Raw genomic sequence first — 17,927 nt, forward strand, 5'->3', positions numbered from 1 at the left:
TTGTCTTTATCTGTATTTACACTGATACATTTCCACACCCAAACATTCATATACCACCATGTCTGCTTTATTACTGTGCACTCTTAAAACGGTCATTTGAATCTTTTGATTTGTTGATGATTACTGAAAATATTCCACAAAGAGATTTTTTCAGTTTACTGTAACAACTAGACAAATAGACACATAATATGTATTTAGGATATATAAAAATGAAGGTATATTGGAGATCACAGATTTCTTTGCAAACCGATTAGACTTAGATTGCTTTAGACTTTATTAAACTTTATAAAACTATCATGAGTTTTATGCATAGTCAATCTATTGAACCATTTACACAGACTTTAAACTATGAGACCTGAAAGGATTTTATCCTGCGCTGCCTTCTGGTGGACAACATTAGTATAACGGAATCTCATGCCCATTGAGATAAATGGCTGATATTTCTTTATATTGCTGTTAGCACCCAGAGCGTCAGAAATTCATGTTTTCTCAGAATTGTTGTCCATGTGTACCACACAAGTTTGGAAATTGCGTTCATAAGATAAGGCCAATTTTGTATAAGACCTAGGACAAGTTCAAAAAAGTAAAAAAAAAAATATATATATATTAGGAATGAGCAATAAAGTTTATAGATAATCATAAAAAGACTTATTCTTCATCAGGCTTAAAGCAAGGATCCAGATGAAACACGAATTTTGATTATTTCACACAGGGTTATTTACTAAAACAAAGTTGCTTATTATAGCGCCGATTTTCACATAATTTGGTACACATATTTGCTTTCACATGATATATTTTTGTAATGGTAGGCCATTCAGATTTCATGTTATTAGCCGCTGAAATTTGACTGGCTGCTGGCGGCGATGTTTTTTTAAATATCCCAGTCATATTAGAGTATACCTTAGGACATCCAATAAAGATGATGCATACCACTTTTCAACTTCCTGGATCATATTGTTGCAGAGTTAGAGAGGTTTATTATTAGTTGTAGCGACCCCTATTGGCAGAATTTGACACAACATGGCATGCGTCCTCAGAATGTCTGTGTGTGTCAATATTCATTAAGTTTGGACTTTGCATTCGGCAGATACAGTCTACTACACAAACTTAAAATTAAACCATTCTTAAAGGATATGCAAAATGATTGGTTCAAACTGCCCACCCAAGCTTAATGAGACAGATCGACATACCCCATCATGGACTGTACAAGGAAAATAATACAATAGAAATACTAGAAATTATAATAATTATATTTGAAATATTTGTTAAGCAAAACAAACAAACAAACAAAAAACGTCAGCAGCAGCATGTTTATTAAGTTTGTAATGCCATACAAGATGTTGTGAATGGAAAGTCTTTTCCCGTTCATAAACGCAACAGATGCATTTAATCCAGCTTTCTTTCCTTCCTTCCTTGCCTTTTCCACCAGCGGCCAAAGTTTATTTCTTGCCACCTTGTCCTCTTGTGTCAGATCTTCCAGGATATGGATTCTCTTTTGTTTCAAAAGTTTGGATCGTTTGACTGCTGTCCATATTGCATCACGACATGTGTGGGACAGAAATTGCACTATGATGTGTCAAGGATTTGCGTTACCATACTTTGGACCGAGCCGATGTGCGATGTCGACCATCTCCCGGAGCTTTTCTGCGGTGTACAGAGAGATATTTCTGAATAACTCAACAATGGCCATCTTAACATTTTCTCCTTCACGCTCAGGAATCCTGGCTACACGGAGGTTACTGCATTTGTAAGTATCAAAGTTGCTGCATTTCTCTATAAGAACTTTGTTCTCACTTTATAACATCACAACTTTTGTCTGTAGAGTGATCACCTTCTCCGTCACTGCTTATTCATAGCTTCAAGCAAGCATGTACGCTTACAGATTGAGGGTGTTTTCTTTCAAGGCTGACTGCAGTTTAATCAATGATTCTCCTTGCATTCTGCTCACTTTTTCCAATGGCTGTCAGCAGTACAGCATTAGATACAGCGTCAGGAGTGTGGATTCGATTTTTCTTCTGACCAGGGGATATACCGAGTGTCAGAGAGAGCCATCAATTGTGATTTGAGACGTCTTGCATAGTTGTGCACCTTCAAACTTTCGCTGCTGGCAAAAGCTTCAACAGAGGCTGTCTCCATTATATCATCCATGTCTTTAGCAAGCTTCTTGACCCGTGCGGGGAAAAAAAAAAATCACCAAAACTTTAAAGAACCGGGTCCGGCTATCGTAATATCTTTGTCCAAAGAAGGGTATATTAAACTTTTGCTACATACTACAGACAAGCTTGAGCATAAAAAAGTAAAAAAAAACCCAAAAAAAAAAACACAAAGTTCTGCATATGAAAATAACAGCACTACATCTTGAACCCCCAAAAGTGAAGTATACTTTGGGCTTTAGCCGTAACTGTAGTGAAAGTAAGTTGACGCAGCAATGACATATTTCCGATTCTTGTGAAATTGGCCTATTCATAGTTTTCAGTCACGTGACTGGTGCGGAGACCTAGAAGGCAAAGCATCATTCCAAAATGGCAGCCAACACTGGACACTCCATGGAACTGTAGCACAGGCCTGTCAATTTTCCATCAGTTTAGAAGTTTAGTGGTAATGTTAGTAACGTTTGTGACATCATTTCTGCAGACTAGTAAAACCCTCTCTGCCTTCCAACAACTGTTAACTCTTCAGACTGAAAATGAAACTGGGTAAATCCCTTTATAAATGCAGCATATGTGGAAAGTAGTAGGGTCAGTGATCCTGACCTTTTCTACTCTCCGGACCTTCACCGCTTGAAGTACCATGGAAATGGTTTATGACCTCAATTCCACATGGATGTTCTTGTTGTGTTTGTTGGGACTATGGTTGCTGCGATGGCCTTAGGACTGCAATTACTACATGCAGTTTTGCACCCAGCTCTCCTTTAGTAAACAGTGGACTATTTCAACAAACAGACTTCATATAAAAACCATAATGAACTTTCCCTTTACCTTCACACTATCCATTGAGGATAGGGTTCCCTTCTGAGTCTGGTTCCTCTCAAGGTTTCTTCCTCATATCATCTGGTTTCCTCACCACCAATGCCAAGAGATGGTAAAACACATTCTGTTAGACTGCAAAAGGTATGAGGAGGAAAGAGCTGAGCTAGAGATGCAGATTGGAAAACAAAACATGACACTAGAGAACTTGCTTGGGAAAACATCTGGGGAAATACACCGCCCCTAATGAACTATTTAAAAAGTACTGGTATAAGTGAGAGAATTTAGAAATCTATAGTACGAACAACTAGTATATAGCTATTTATCTCTTTATTTTCTTTTATGTATGCAATATCATTGTGGTATTATTATTAGTGGGTTTTTTTCTTTTTTTTCCAGTTTCATTTTTATTGAACATTTCTGCTGAACATTTCTGCTGAACACGTCTACCAAACATGTCTGCTGAACATAACCTTTTCTCTTCTCTCCTCCCTTCCCTTTCCCAAATATTTCATTGAGAAGAAAAAAAAACAAATTGAGCAACACACAGCAATAAACATTCACAGGTTTTTTATTTTATTTTTATTATTAACAAAGGAATACAAAATTAAAAGTACTGAAAACCCACCCCCCGCCCCCCCCGGCTCATCATGGCTACCCAATAACTGTCGCTGGTTATATAGATATTGTAAAACCCAACAACAGGCACAAAAAATTAAGTGGGAAGTGTCTGCAACTCCATAAAGTATATAATAAAGGGATACCATTTATAAAAAAAAAAAAAAAACAAACTTGTCCGTACAACCCTTCATCGTATACCTTATTTTCTCAAGTTTTAGAAAAAACATCACGTCCTTTAGCCACTGGGAGATAGATGGGTATTTAGCAGACCTCCAGTGCAACAGTAGGGAACGTCTTGCTATAAGGGATGTGAAAGCAATAATATCCTTTTGTATCGAGCTCAATGGAACTGAGGCATCAGGAATCCCAAATACAGCAATCAATGGACAAGGCTTTAAATCTACCCTGAGAATAGTGGACATGATGGTAAAGAAACCAGACCAAAAACCATGGAGATCAGGGCAGAAGAAAAACATATGGCCAAGATGGCAGGGAGAGCCATGGCATTTATCACACCTGTCCTCTACGTCCGGATACATCACAGAAAGTCTCGACTTGGACAGATGGACTCTGAGTAAAACTTTGATCTGTATAAGTCCAAGACGAGCACAAGAAGTGGTAGACTGTACCCTCCCTATAGCACGTTCCCAACACTCCTCACTTATCTGTACTCCTAACTCCGTTTCCCACACATTCCTAATTTTGTTACTCGACTCGCTACCTAGCACCAGAATAACATCATAAATCCTAGAAATCATTCCTCTCTGATGCTAATTGTTTGAAAACAAGCTTTCCCAAGCCTGTTCAGGAGGCGCAGAGGGGAAATCAGGAAAACATCTAGAAACGAAATTCCGAATTTGAAAATACCGAAAAAAATGAGTCACAGGGAGGTCATAAGTGGATGCCAGATTGTCAAAGCTATCAAACACACCATCGGCATTCAGATTTTTAACTTGTTTAATGCCCTTGTCATACCACACTGAAAATGTGGAGTCCAAACACGATGGAGGAAATAGATGGTTGTTGCTTAAAGGACCCAAAGAGGATGCACCTACAAATTTGAAGCGCCGTCTAAATTGATACCAAGTCATAAGTGTGTTGAGGACAACTAGATTATCAGTATATAGGGAGAGTTTTGTAGGTAAAGAGGAGTAAAGCAAAGCAGGTAAAGAGGATTCCCTACAAGAAGATAGTTCCAATTTACACCAAGTAGATCCAGGAGATTTAACCCAGTAGCAAAGTTTATGAATGTGCGCAGCCCAGTGATAGAATTATTTGTAATGCAAGTCCTCCACTAAGTCTACATTTCTGCAATAAAGATTTACTAACCCTTGGTGGCTTCACTCCCCAAATAAATGTACTAATTATCTTATCCAATGAATTGAAAAATGATTTTGGCAGAGAAAGAGGAACTTGCTGGAAGAAAAGAAACTTCGGTAATATATTCATTTTGACGACATTGATCCTGCCAATTAGAGAAAGGGGTAAGTTACCCCAACTCTGAATGTTAGATTTAACCTTTGAGATAAGGGGAGTGAAGTTAGCTGATGAAAGATTAGATAAAGAACGTGTCACGTTGATAGCTAGGTATTTAAACCTGACTGACTAAATCGAAACAGTAGATCTGACTGTTGGAGAGAAAATGCTGCAGTACTGACAGGAAAACAGTCGCTTTTATCTAAATTTAATTTATAACCAGAGACAACACCGAAGGACTCCAGAACACCCAAGACAGCTGGCATAGAGGCAACAGGATCGGTTACATACAATAACGAATCATCAGCATATAGCGACAATTTGTATTCTACACCGTATCGAACTATTCCTTTAAACAAGGGAGAAGATTTCAGTGCAATAGACAGCGGCTCGACAGCGACAGCAAAAAGCAGAGGGGATAAAGGACAGCCTTGACGACACCCTCGTCCGAGAGCAAAATAATCCGAATAAATATCGTTTATCTGAACCCTGGCATTAGGGGATGAGTAAAGGAGGCTAATCCAAGAAATAAACTTATCCCCAAATCCGAACTTCCTCAAGACTGCAAACAAATACTCCCACTCAACCCTATCAAATGATTTTTCAGCATCTAATGAAATCACGATCTCAGGGAGCACAGACAAATGCTTTGAATAAATGATATTAAAGAGTGTACGGGTATTGAAAAACAATTGACGTCCCTTTATAAAACCGTTCTGCTCTTTTCCTTAAGAAGCAGAGCTATCGTGGCTTGTGTCAGAGTTGGAGGTAAAGACCCACATTCCAAAGATTCGTTGAACATAGCCAAAAGCAGTGGAGCTAGTTTTCCAGTAAACGTTTTTAAAAAATTCAATTGGAACCCCGTCCGGGCCAGGAGCTTTGTTAGATTGCATAGTTTTAACTGAAATTAAAATTTCCTCAAGAGAGAGTGGGGAGTCCAGTTGCATGGCAGTATTCGAATCAATAACAGGGGTACAAAGGTTTTGAAGAAATGCATTCACTTTAGTATTGTCTGTAGGAAATTCGGATTTATAAAGCATAGAGTAAAACCATTTAAAAGTAGCATTAATTTCCATGGGATCTGTAGTGACAATATTAGAAGTGTTTTTTATACTAGGTATGAGACGGGAAGTGGCCTGTCGCCGTAGCTGATGTGCCAGTAAACGACTCGGCTTGTCGCCATGTTCATAATATGAACCACGAGTACGTAACGTAGTGTTTTTTTCTAATTAAATTTAGTATTAATATTATCACTATTATTATTATTATTGTATATTTTTTAAAAATTTACTTTTTTTCTTTTTCCCTGCCAATCTACTGCTCACACTCCAGTCCAGTAGGTGGCGGTAATGCACCTTTAGTGGATTGCCAACCGCCATTAAAAACAAAAAGAAGAAGGCGGAGGCGAATGCGGCACGTGCGTGGGGACATGGAGAGGGGGCCACGTGCTTGAGGCAAAGAGAGAAAGGCTAGTGAGAGAAATCACTTGTTATTGTCCTTTTCATTTGACTGAAGCGGAGCACTTTTGGTAAAAAACAAAAAAGTGAGTACATCTTTTATATGCATACGGAAAATAGTAATTAGGAGTTTCACATAAATATATATGAACATGATAAGTTCGAACACTGCTAGCCTAAACACGTGAGTCGGCTTACACGTTTAACACGAATGTCTTATTTAAAAAAAAAGAAAAAAGAAAAAAAAAGTGCTGAAATCTAGCACTTTGTGAGTGGGACTGGTGCACGTTGGCATCTTCGCCATCATTGATGTAATAATGTCCCGCTGTAGAGATGGACTTTATCTCCGCATTGAGAGAGGGGTGTGTGTCCTTCAAGTATCCTTCAAGTGTCCTTCATTAATGTGGAAGTCGTCATTCCCTGCAGGGACGTGACGTACTTTTGTGGACCAGCCCAGAAGTTAGCATTACGACAAAAGTTAGCATCCCTCGACAAAAAGCCAACAGGATTTTTTTCCATTGGCTTTTGGATTATTGCAGAAAACAAACTGTGACTAACAAAAGTTTATGATTCTTACATGTTCCGTTCACTAACCCTCTTACCCCTTAGTTCCCACAGTATTATGTCCCACAACCCTATATTCCCCATAGAAACAGCATGCCAACCCTGAGTTCCCAGGCCAAAATTGGCCCCAAAATTAACATTTTAATTTGAGCATTTTTAGGCCTTGAAACAACTTATAATAATGTATTTGTGTAATATTACTTTGAAAATGAAGCACTTCAGTGTTTTTACTCCACTTAGAGCACAATTCTTAACTAGAGAAATGATGAAAAATGCTCGCGAAAATCCTTCTACTCATTTAGAAGTACCATACGAGCATCAGCGTGGTCAATGCCTTTGAATAAATTCAAGTAAATAATTAATAAATGAATAAATAAGTAAATAAATAAATGCATTTTAGCACCAAAAGTCAAGTTTCTGCTGAAAATCAGACCAGCAGGTAGTGTTTTCACGAATGCACAGAGATGGTCAGGTTATGACTCCAAACCCCTGCAGTGTCACTTGCACTGGTTGATGCTGAAGATGGAGACGGATCAGGATCTGAATCAGGAGAGTTTGTGTCACTATCAGTTTCGGTTTCAACATCGCCTGAACTTTCACTGCTGTCACTATCTAGAATCCTCGCTCTCGCCTGTGTAACTGCATGTTTTCTTTTTTTCCACTGTTTTAGATGTACCTGTGTTCACTGTAGGTGTAACTTTAGCTGGAACACGAATAGCTTTGCGCTTTGGCATTTTTAGTTCACTTCTACTATTACACCAATATTCACGCTTGGATCAGCTTCATCGTAATGACGGTGTAATAACATAATCACGTCGTGACGTCATGACGTCATCAACCTTCCGGGTTTAAAAAATAATAATTAAATAAGTAAGGAATCATAGCAGAGTAATGCCGGTACACCAGCCTTACGGGGATAACGTTTTCACTGTAAAGCCGCTATATCGGCCTTACGGGGATTTGGCATAGACAGCCAAGCCGGTATATCGTCCTTACGGGAATAGATCAAAGACTTGCAAGCCGGTTTTTCGGCCATACGGCGTAAGAGGGTTAAGATAAGATGTATAAGATTTTGAAGCCTGTACACTCGCCAGAAGTAAAAACCTAATGTTGGGCTATAAACGAACTACACCATGGTCGCATTACTTCAACGTGACCACCACGACGCTTTTTCCTGTTCAGCGTGATGACGTTTAATGTCTGCGACAACCTCTGTAGTCCCATTTAGCCACTCGTTAGGAAGTCTTTTTCAAGATGCGTAACAGCTTTTTAAAAAAATCCTGAGTGGGGTATTACTGATGTATTTTATGGTGTAGCATAAAACATGAACATCAATTGAGCTTGTGTTAACCACAGACCTTATTTCAGGCATTTCACCAAATAACCCATTCACAACCCCCATTGACTTCGGGATGATGGATGTCCAGTACACAGGAAAATTAAGTTGCGATCACGAGAAAACAGAGAAAAAGTAATTATGCGTTAATCACAATCTCCAACGCCTGCCCTGTTAATTCCCAATCATGACATTGAATAATAATTTTAAAATTTCTAGCGGAAGCGGTTCCTCTAGGGCAGGGCAGGGCTGCAAAACATATGACCCCCGGGGCTGTAACCGTCCCATCTGATGAGTCCATGTAGGCTAAGTAAGTGGCGGTCCACAAAGAATTTACTATTGGACGGCATTACGATACAAATCATGCAAAGAAGTACAGCCATTATACTGGCCAGGCACATAGTTGGGAGATTAATAATTAATGATGCTGCTGTGGAAGCCAGTTATGTGTGATCGGGTGAAATAATGAGTCTGGTCTTGTATCAGGTTTTATCCTTCATCTTGTTAGCCTAATCCAGCCTAATCCAGCTGTTATGTGAAAATTTACCTCAGAAATCTATTTTGGGTGATAAATAAGTGTCAAGTTCGATTTTAACTGTTCTGATTGTTCTCGGCCTGCCTAACGTGGCCCCCTACCCCAACTGAGCTCTCTGCTCTGGGTGTAAAAGTTAGTCACTTAAATGCATGATGTCTTTCAGACGCCATGTGCTTGTGTTTTTAGATTCACCAACTCGGTATTTTTGTTTTTCCGGGCACCCTCTTTCAGCTCTCTCTCTCTGACATGACATTAATGTGTACACATGTACATATGAACACATCTTAAGGTTAAAGCCATTTATGGATAAATCAGAGTACATTTTTTAAATAATGTATAGTTATTATTTTCAGACTCCTGCCATGAAGGACACCACCACATTGTCCTGCAGAAACATTTCTGATGGTGATGGTTACACTTACCCAGTGCCGTCTTATATACCATCTGCTCTACTGCAGGACGAGGACTGTGAGCAAGAGTGGAAAAATAAGGTGAGGCCTAAAAGCTTCTTCACATTCAGCAGAAAAGTGCTTAGTAGGGATGGACAGTATAATATTGGTATCGTGATAATTCTTGATCAATTGTTATATGGTTTTTAAATATTAAATTTCCAAACTCTGTACAATCTGGAAGCAGATTTGATCAAATCTTCTGCAGTTTTTTAATCTTTTCAACTGCAATGATGGAATTTCTAGGGAAATTCTATTTACTTTTGTAGACATTAAATAAAAGCATTATTGAGCTGTTTTGAAAGCCAACATTACTCTATTGCTGGCAGTGTGGTAAAGCTATACAGATCCCTCCGAAAGTATTGGAACAGCAAGGCCAATTCTATTGTTTTTGCTATACACTGAACACATTTGTTTAGTTTAGTTTATTGATTTTATAAAGCACATTCAAAACAACAGTTCTTGAAACCAAAGTGCTGTACAAGAAATATAAAACAAAAATGTATACCCTCAATTAAAACATAAAGAATACAAATAATTATTTCATATTAATGATCTCAAACCCAAGATTTCTTCAGTGTATAGCAAAAACAATAGAATTGGCCTTGCTGTTGCCATTTCGGAGGGGGCTGTATATTGTGATGCATATTGTGTATCACAGAAATTTCTTGAAATATCGTGATGTTATATTTTTTGCCGTATCGCCCACCCCTACACCTTAGCAATGTCTCTCCCCTGTTTTAATATTTATTTATTTTTTTACATGAATTTGAAAGCAAGGTAATAAATGTTTCTTTTAAAGATGACTCGATGAAAGAGACTTCATACTTATTGGGCTAATACACTTTGATTGTATACAGTGTTTATATGTGTTTATAACTATTTGAAGGCCCAGTAAAGATTATATGCATGCCATATTTACTTATTCATACTGAGAACACTGAAATGAAGCTCAGCTCTCAGTTAATGAATGAATGAGTGCTGTGATTAGCATGCAGGTTATGGATAATTTGGTGAAAAAGTAGGTATATTTCTACAATTCTGCTAAATCTACTGAAGACTCTCACACTGATCCACAGAGACTTAATAAAACCTATATTCTATCCAAGAGTGACATGAAATGTTGTCTTTTAAAGTCATCCTCTTTAATCATGGGAAGTGGATTAGATACTGTTATGTGCTGGAAACCATCTAATTGGGTTGTATGGTTATCTCTGTTTTTTAGGCAGGGGAGTTTTTGTCAGATGGACATCATCATGCAAATAAAACTGAGCACCCACTGGTTCGTAATGAAACCATAAAAAACATCAAAGTCTCTGAATGCATCGAGCTTCACCATTCTGTGACCTGTCATGGATCGAGTCAAAAGGTTTATATTTTTATTTCTGTATGCATTAAAATTCTTTTTCCTTTTGATGATTTAATCATAACTATCGTTATCTTTTGCAGTTTATACACACTTACCAAGGTATGTATTCTCTCGCTCTCCGTCTATGTGTGTTGTCAGTCTGTTAGTATCTCTGTGTTGCTCAGTTTAATGTCTAAATCTCCATGTTCTCTAAAGGAGTCAAATAAAGTTACACATCAGCCATATATTTCTAATAACATTTAATCTTGTAGAAAATTAAGTCAGACATTGGCGTAAACTCCAATATGTCCTGAAGATGTGGGAAACCTTAAAGTTACAGCTTTACCTCAGACCGTTACAAAGTGCTGACACTGGAGACTCCATAAATGTTAAAGGGGTCATATGATATTTTTTTGTAATGTTTTCCTTTAATGTGTAATGTATCTGTTTGTGCATGTATAAGATCTGCGAAGTTACAAAGCTCATAGTCTCCCTCAAAGGGATTTATTTGATCTAACAGAGACCACTGCTCCAGACCTGCTTAAAATGCCTATTAAAACGATATTACCCCCGCTAACATCTACATCACTATATGAAATATCACCAAAATGCTGCCATAACTTTTACGTTTTTAAACAGTGTCGTTTTTAAAACTGTATTTTTGTTACTTCAGAACAAAGTTGTTACAGTGATGAAGACAAATTAAACCGTTCTAACATCATATCTGAAAGGTGAAACATTCTGCTCAAGTCGTGCTTGCAAAATCAGTTCAGATTGATCTGCTCGATAATCTGCGTTTTCTGAATCTGACTCGAACTGATCCGGTAAAACCTCAGACATTATTAACTGTATTTATAATGACTTCAGATGCCTTGGAAGCTGAAGCTTGCGATTATAGTATGTGGTGTTTACATTTCCAACACACGCTTGAGGTTTTTGGCTCATCACAACGCAGTGGTTCAGCTGGCCAATAAGAGCACTCTAGGTTTTTCAGAAAGGCGGGGCTTTGGAGAAACCCGAACTCAGTCGGAGTGTTACAGGAATACTGGGAATAGATGTACTGCAGTAATGTACAGTATGTTGGGGGTGGTGTTTTGAACATTAAAGCATGTTAATCTATTCCATTACACCCAATAAACAGAATGATTAACTTTTTAAAAAATCATGACATCTTTAAATAAACTTCACCACATCGTTACACGTTTTTAATCTGTTTGTGAAGCATCCGCTTTACAAATCCTTGTTAATGAGCTGTTCCTATAGAAACGATAAAGTATTTGAACGAGTACATTAACATAGACCTGTGGTTTTACGCTCTTGCTAGCTACCTCCGTATGGTGCTAAACTAGTGCAGGTTTATAGAGAGAGAAAGCTCTTAAACTCCATCTATGTTCAGGAGATTTTCATAAAATTAGTTCTGTAACAGAGGTCGCACATTTCTGCATCTCACAGGTCATCAATTTAGTTTTTTTAAGAGGACTTTTTTTGTTCATATTATGTATATTATATATAATAAAGTATTTTTCGTAACCGTATAATGACTTGACGCTTTTTGAGCATCTGGACACAGCATTTTGACATGCTCACCGATACGATCGCACAGAAGTATAAATCGAAGCTTTGACGATATCAGAAAACAGCTGGCCAATCATATTCTCACACTGATGCACGTGCAGATTAATGCGTCATTGCTCCTTTAATTATGGAGACACGTGCAAGTGCAGCAGTCGGAGCAACCAGTAAACGTTTTTGTGTGTTATTGGCACCAAAGACCACATATTAACCGTCTGTTTTCTCCTTCCTTCCTCAAGTGATCAATGACACCGCCCTGAGTTTTGAGCAGCAATGTGAGTACTTACTGTAAAGTTTCTTTTTGGTAATTGAGATGAAATATGAACTAGGATTGACTGAAGATTTTATTTCATTTTTTTTTCTTTTGTTTTTAAAAGCCAATAGCACCACCACCAACACCACCATCATCTCTGTTGTCGTTCCCCTTATTCTGATTGTAGTCCTGATTGTAGGCCTGCAATACATAAAAAGGTAAATCTGCATCACCCTTACATAGGCAGCTAAATGAGGGAAGTTTAAATATTTTAACCTGCTGTTGGATGACAGTATCATTAGACGTTGCACTGTGATGTAGGACAAAATCATTCTTTGTGAAGGAGGGGGTTTTAATGTTAAAATGCCTTTCCTACATGTTCATTGCTGTATGACGCTTGGCTGGAAATGATTTTACTGCACACATGTTTGCTCTGAATAGATCCAGTTCAATCCAAGTTATTGATGTACTGTAGACTCTCGTCAGTACACACTGTAAACACAGACTGATTCAGTTGAGTGAAGCAGACGCACATGGATCACGGTCTGCCAATTAGTGATGCCTGTCCTAAACAGTTGGAGCTAAATGGAATTTTTTTTGTTGTTGCTTGTCATGGACAGGTATAACAAGAAAAAGAGAAGCCGTGTCAAAGGTAGTCATATCAATGAAGAAGCTCAACCAGACCAAGCCATGGAATGTATGTATTCTCCAATAGTTTTATATCAACATCCTATATATAATATATATGTGTGTGTATGTATGTATGTATATGTGTGTGTGTGTGTGTGTGTGTGTGTGTGTGTGTAATTTTTATATATATATATATATATATATATATATATATATATATATATATATATATATATATATATATAATATAAAATAAAAAATTAGTATCTCACAAAAGTGAGTACACCCCTCACATTTGTGTAAATATTTGATTATATCTTTTCATGTGACAGCACTGAAGAAATGACACTTTGCTACAATGTAAAGTAGTGAGTGTACAGCTTGTGTAATGGTGTAAATTTGCTGTCCCCTCAAAATAACTCAACACACTGCCATTAATGTCTAAACTGCTGGCAACAAAAGTGAGTACACCCCTAAGTGAAAATTTCCAAATTTGGCCCAAAGTGTCAATATTTTGTGTGGCCACCATTATTTTCCAGCACTGCCTTAACCCTCTTGGGCATGGAGTTCCTCTTCCGCTCCGTGATGTCATCATGGAGGAGTAGAAGAGGACTCCAGTAGCAACCTGTGAAGCTTTTCTTTCTTTTTTTTTTTTTTTACACTGTAAGGGAAACAAAGAAGAGAAATTAAAAATGGCAAATCTAATCTCAATTTAAAATGCACTTTATTAAATAATTTGACTAATTTGTAATGGCTAAGAGCCGTTGATGAAAACAAAATGTAAGATTTAATGTTGCAATGTTCCAACAACAAAATTTGTACTTATACTGATACTTGTTATTGTCAGAGGTGGTTCGAATATCAAAAATAGTGACTCAAGTTAAAGTACCATTAAAAAATACGCCAATCTGTCCAAGTACCTACTTGAGTAAGAGTATGACTGTATCTAGTTAAAAAAATTAAGGTTGCTGTTACACAGGAAGCGTCAGATAAAACAGATTGAATGTAAATGTAGACGCATCCGATTTTAAACTCCTTTATTGAGATGCGTTTGATCAAGCAAGTGTAACTCCGAGTGAAAGCTTCTGCGTGCAGTGACATGCCTATTGCATGTAGCGTTATCACAGAGCAGGGTGTCGCATTCAAACTTTCGTCAAGTAGTTTAACGCTGGTTAACTTAACATAATTATATCTTCAGTTTTGCTGAGCTTTATCACCACCTTCATCGCTAGCACCATTTGGCGAATATTTGATTTAAATGAAATTTTCACTGAGGATTTTTTTTTATAATTGAGTATTAGTGCCAGCCCTATGGAGAGTTAAACAATTAGAACATATGTTTAGAATTGAGATGTTCTATTATTAATATAATTGTATTTCTCTACTGTGTTTTGTTCATCAGTGGTGAGCACCCAGAGCACTCCAAGAGCATATGAAGATTAAGCTTCTCCCTCCGGTCTGATTCTGCCTTTTCTATAATTGTACTTGTATATCTGCTTTTGCACTTTCACTACTCTTTTTTTTTGTTGTTGTTGTTGTTGCATTTTTAACATTTTAAAAATATTAAATAGATAAACAGAGACCTTGGAATTATAGGATTCTTACAAGATACAAGTGTTTTAATCATGCCAAAGCAGACAGAACAATTTTTATACTTCACACATTTTATTATACTTTGTAGCAGTATTTTGGTGTAAAATATATTGTACTTGTATATCACTAGACATACAAAATAACACATTTTATAACATCAACTTATTTTTGCCAATGAAAGGGAACATAAAACATTATGCTTTCAACTCGAGGTTGCATATTGTACTAACTCCAACCAGCAAAAGCCAAAGAATTGCTCCTAACTTGAAACTGGGGTGGTCTCCTCAACTACCAATTCCTTTCCTGTTTACAGTGATTGATCTTTCACTGTAGATCAATCACGATATAGAAATATCTGCTTTTTAAATCTAGATCACTGTCTGTACGATTTGTGGAGAAAACTATACATCACTCATCACAGCTAGCTGACTTGGTGCAAACTTTGTCGAACATTCCGAGGTGGAAAATGACGCCATTCCAGCCTGAAAATTATCATAAAGTCGAATGCGTAGTATAATTCCAAGGTCTTGAAATGTAGATGAGCCAGTATTAAAAAACACTTTTAGTTTCGTATTCATGTTTAAATGGTAAAATACTTCTGCACATTCCTTTTTTATTATTTTTTTTTAAAGTGATTTTCAATATACTGTACCAAAATAGACCCCAAAATTCTCATGATTCAAGCTGACTCATAAGAAGAGTGAAAAGTAAACCGGTATTTTATAAAAAGATGTATTGCTGCATCATTAACACTGGCTATAGGTTATACAGAAGAGACTGCTATAACTGAGCTATTAGTCAAGTTTAATTCAGTATTTGAAAAAAAATCAGTCTGCCCCTTCATTTTATTAAAAACACTTTTTATATTACTGTGAATTAAAATGTTGCACAAAACAATGAAGACCAAATAACTTTTATTAAATCCTAAAGTAATATAAAATACAGTATTAATAATCAAAGATTGTTAAATTTGTTTTCTTATTGTATGTTATTTATCACTTCATGCTGCCATTTAAATAATGTATTTGTTTTATACAGCTGACCACTCTGAATGCAGCATTAAAGCAGGGGTGTCAAACATGCCACCTGTAGCACTTGACCAGCCCTATAGAGTCATTTGTAATCCAACCCAGCAAATGAATTTAGGAACCGTAATATTTTTATGGACATTTATTTCTTTTTAATGAATTGCAGAGTGCACACAATGTACTTTTCCACTAAATTGGTCAATAACCAACTTTTTCTGGCCCATCAGACTAAGTATAATCCATTATGTAAGATGCCCCTGATTTAAAGCATTAATTTGTACACATGCAATACCTTTTTTTTTTTTTTCTTAAAATTTTTAAAATATTTCTTTATCTTATTTTCTTTAACACTCTCACTTGATTCGGAATCTAAATGTCTATCAAGCTTTTCTGTGACTGTACAATAAAATATCTGGCCTTGCTGAGTGCCTTTCTTTTATATATGTAGCCTGAACTGGAGAACTCTATATCTTGGGTGAATGTAGCTGTTACTGTAGAATGAGACAATGTGAATAAACATTTCTCTTTTAATACCACGGCACTGTTTCATTCTGAATTGTGATTGGCCACAATGTGTTGATTGATTTTTTTTTAAGAGCAGCTCTGGCAGTAGTGCAGCTGCAAATTGGTTCATGTCTAGTTTGGTCTCTCATGGAAAAATTACAATATGATGCCATATTGTTACACCCTTAAACACTGTATATGACTTAACGTACCTTGTGTTTCTTTTGCTGTCTGTTTCAGAAAGTTCCTACAAAGCACATGTCAGAATGATAACATGGTCAGTACTACTGAGTGTCCAATACAGAAAACAATGGGAATTTAATGGCTACTGGTACAGTGCTGCTAGAAAGTTTGTGAACCCTTTACAGGTTTCTGTATTTCTGCATAACTTTTACCAGAAATGTGATCAGATCTGGAGGACACCTCATTTCCTCCAAACATGGTTTTAGTCTATTGGCATATAGAGACGCTAATCATTTGTAATCAGAGTTAAGCAGCGTAATTGGGTGCCAATTATCCAAGTGCAAAATGTCTTAGGTTTTGGAAGTAGAGTAATTACTCCCTCTTTCATAGATTCTGTAAGTTCTCCATTTGTAGCACATTCATTAAACACATTTAAAATAAACTCTATCATCTTCCAATAAAACTCAAAAGGCAACCAATCAGGTCCTGGGCTTTTATTAAAAGGATTTTTTTAATGATATCATCTAGTTCTTTCAATGGCATCTCCTCTTCACGAAGGATTTATTTATACTTATACAAGGAGTAAAGGGTTGTATCTTGCTAAAAGATCACTCGAATCAGGGTTAAAGGATGTATATAATTTTCAATAAAATTTTGAAATTTTATCTGATACAATAGTGATAAGGGCGTCTGCCAAATGCTGTTGTTACGACAGGAGAGATATTGTGTGGGTGTGAGCGCACTCTCTCTCTCTCTCTCTCTCTCTCTCTCTCTCCCTGTTTCACTCTCACTGGTTGCTCCGCCCAAATTTACATTTACATTTATTCACTTAGGAGACGCTTTTATCCAAAGCGACTTACAAATGAGAAAAATACAAGCAAAGTGATATATCAAGCAGAGAACAATACAAATAGTGCTACCGTACAAGATCCATTAATTGAGTTCCAGAGGAAGCAAAGTGCACAGGGTAGAGGTGTAAGTGCAATTTTTATTATTTATTTATTTATTTATTTATTTTTTATTATGAGTAGGTGTTCATGGAAGAGGTGGGTCTTTAGCCGTTTTTTGAAGATGGTGAGAGATTGAGGTCCGGCTTGAGATTGGAAGTGCATTCCACCACTGCGGAACAGTTAGCGTGAAGGTTCTGGAAAGGGACCTTGCGCCACGCTGAGTGGGAACTACTAAACGTCGGTCGCTAATCAATCGCAGACTGCGAGAGGGAACGTAGGCCTTCAGGAGAGAGTTGAGGTAGGAGGGTGCTGTTCCTGACAAGTCTTGCAGGTGAGCATCAAGGCCTTGAACTTGATGCGGGCACCTACAGGAAGCCAGTGGAGGGAGATGAAGAGGGATGTGACATGGGTTCTCTTGGGCTGGTTGAAGACGAGGCACGCTGCAGCATTCTAAATCATCTG

General features: G+C 37.2%; 2 protein-coding genes across 9 annotated transcripts in view; both read left to right on the top strand.

The window, feature by feature from the left end:
• LOC108272815 (uncharacterized) overlaps positions 1-17,927 on the top strand; it is a 257,124-nt gene that overhangs the window by 209,391 nt on the left and 29,806 nt on the right. The window lies entirely within an intron of this gene.
• On the top strand, positions 6,468-16,365 carry LOC108272850 (uncharacterized). 3 transcript variants are annotated; one of them, XM_047158904.2, is made up of 8 exons: positions 6,468-6,606; positions 9,296-9,446; positions 10,630-10,773; positions 10,854-10,872; positions 12,564-12,599; positions 12,702-12,795; positions 13,198-13,274; positions 14,610-16,365. In XM_047158904.2, exons 2-8 carry the CDS (start codon positions 9,318-9,320, stop codon positions 14,648-14,650), a joined length of 540 nt encoding a protein of 179 aa, XP_047014860.1. In that variant the 5' UTR covers positions 6,468-6,606; positions 9,296-9,317; the 3' UTR covers positions 14,651-16,365. The 3 variants fall into 3 exon arrangements, with proteins under 3 accessions (XP_047014860.1, XP_017337148.1, XP_047014862.1); XM_017481659.3 differs by having other exon boundaries at positions 9,309-9,446; XM_047158906.2 differs by lacking the exon at positions 12,702-12,795 and having other exon boundaries at positions 9,309-9,446.

The sequence above is a fragment of the Ictalurus punctatus genome, chromosome 12 (assembly GCF_001660625.3).
Source record: "Ictalurus punctatus breed USDA103 chromosome 12, Coco_2.0, whole genome shotgun sequence".
In the NCBI taxonomy this organism is placed as follows: Eukaryota; Metazoa; Chordata; class Actinopteri; order Siluriformes; family Ictaluridae; genus Ictalurus; species Ictalurus punctatus.

Excerpts from the sequence above, each read along its gene's own strand:
- LOC108272850 (XM_047158904.2), top strand. The coding sequence starts at position 9,318 with ATGAAGGACACCACCACATTGTCCTGCAGAAACATTTCTGATGGTGAT. Across the intron at positions 12,600-12,701 it reads CCTGAGTTTTGAGCAGCAAT|CCAATAGCACCACCACCAAC; the intron begins GTGAGTACTTAC and ends TGTTTTTAAAAG. Across the intron at positions 13,275-14,609 it reads ACCAGACCAAGCCATGGAAT|TGGTGAGCACCCAGAGCACT; the intron begins GTATGTATTCTC and ends TTTGTTCATCAG.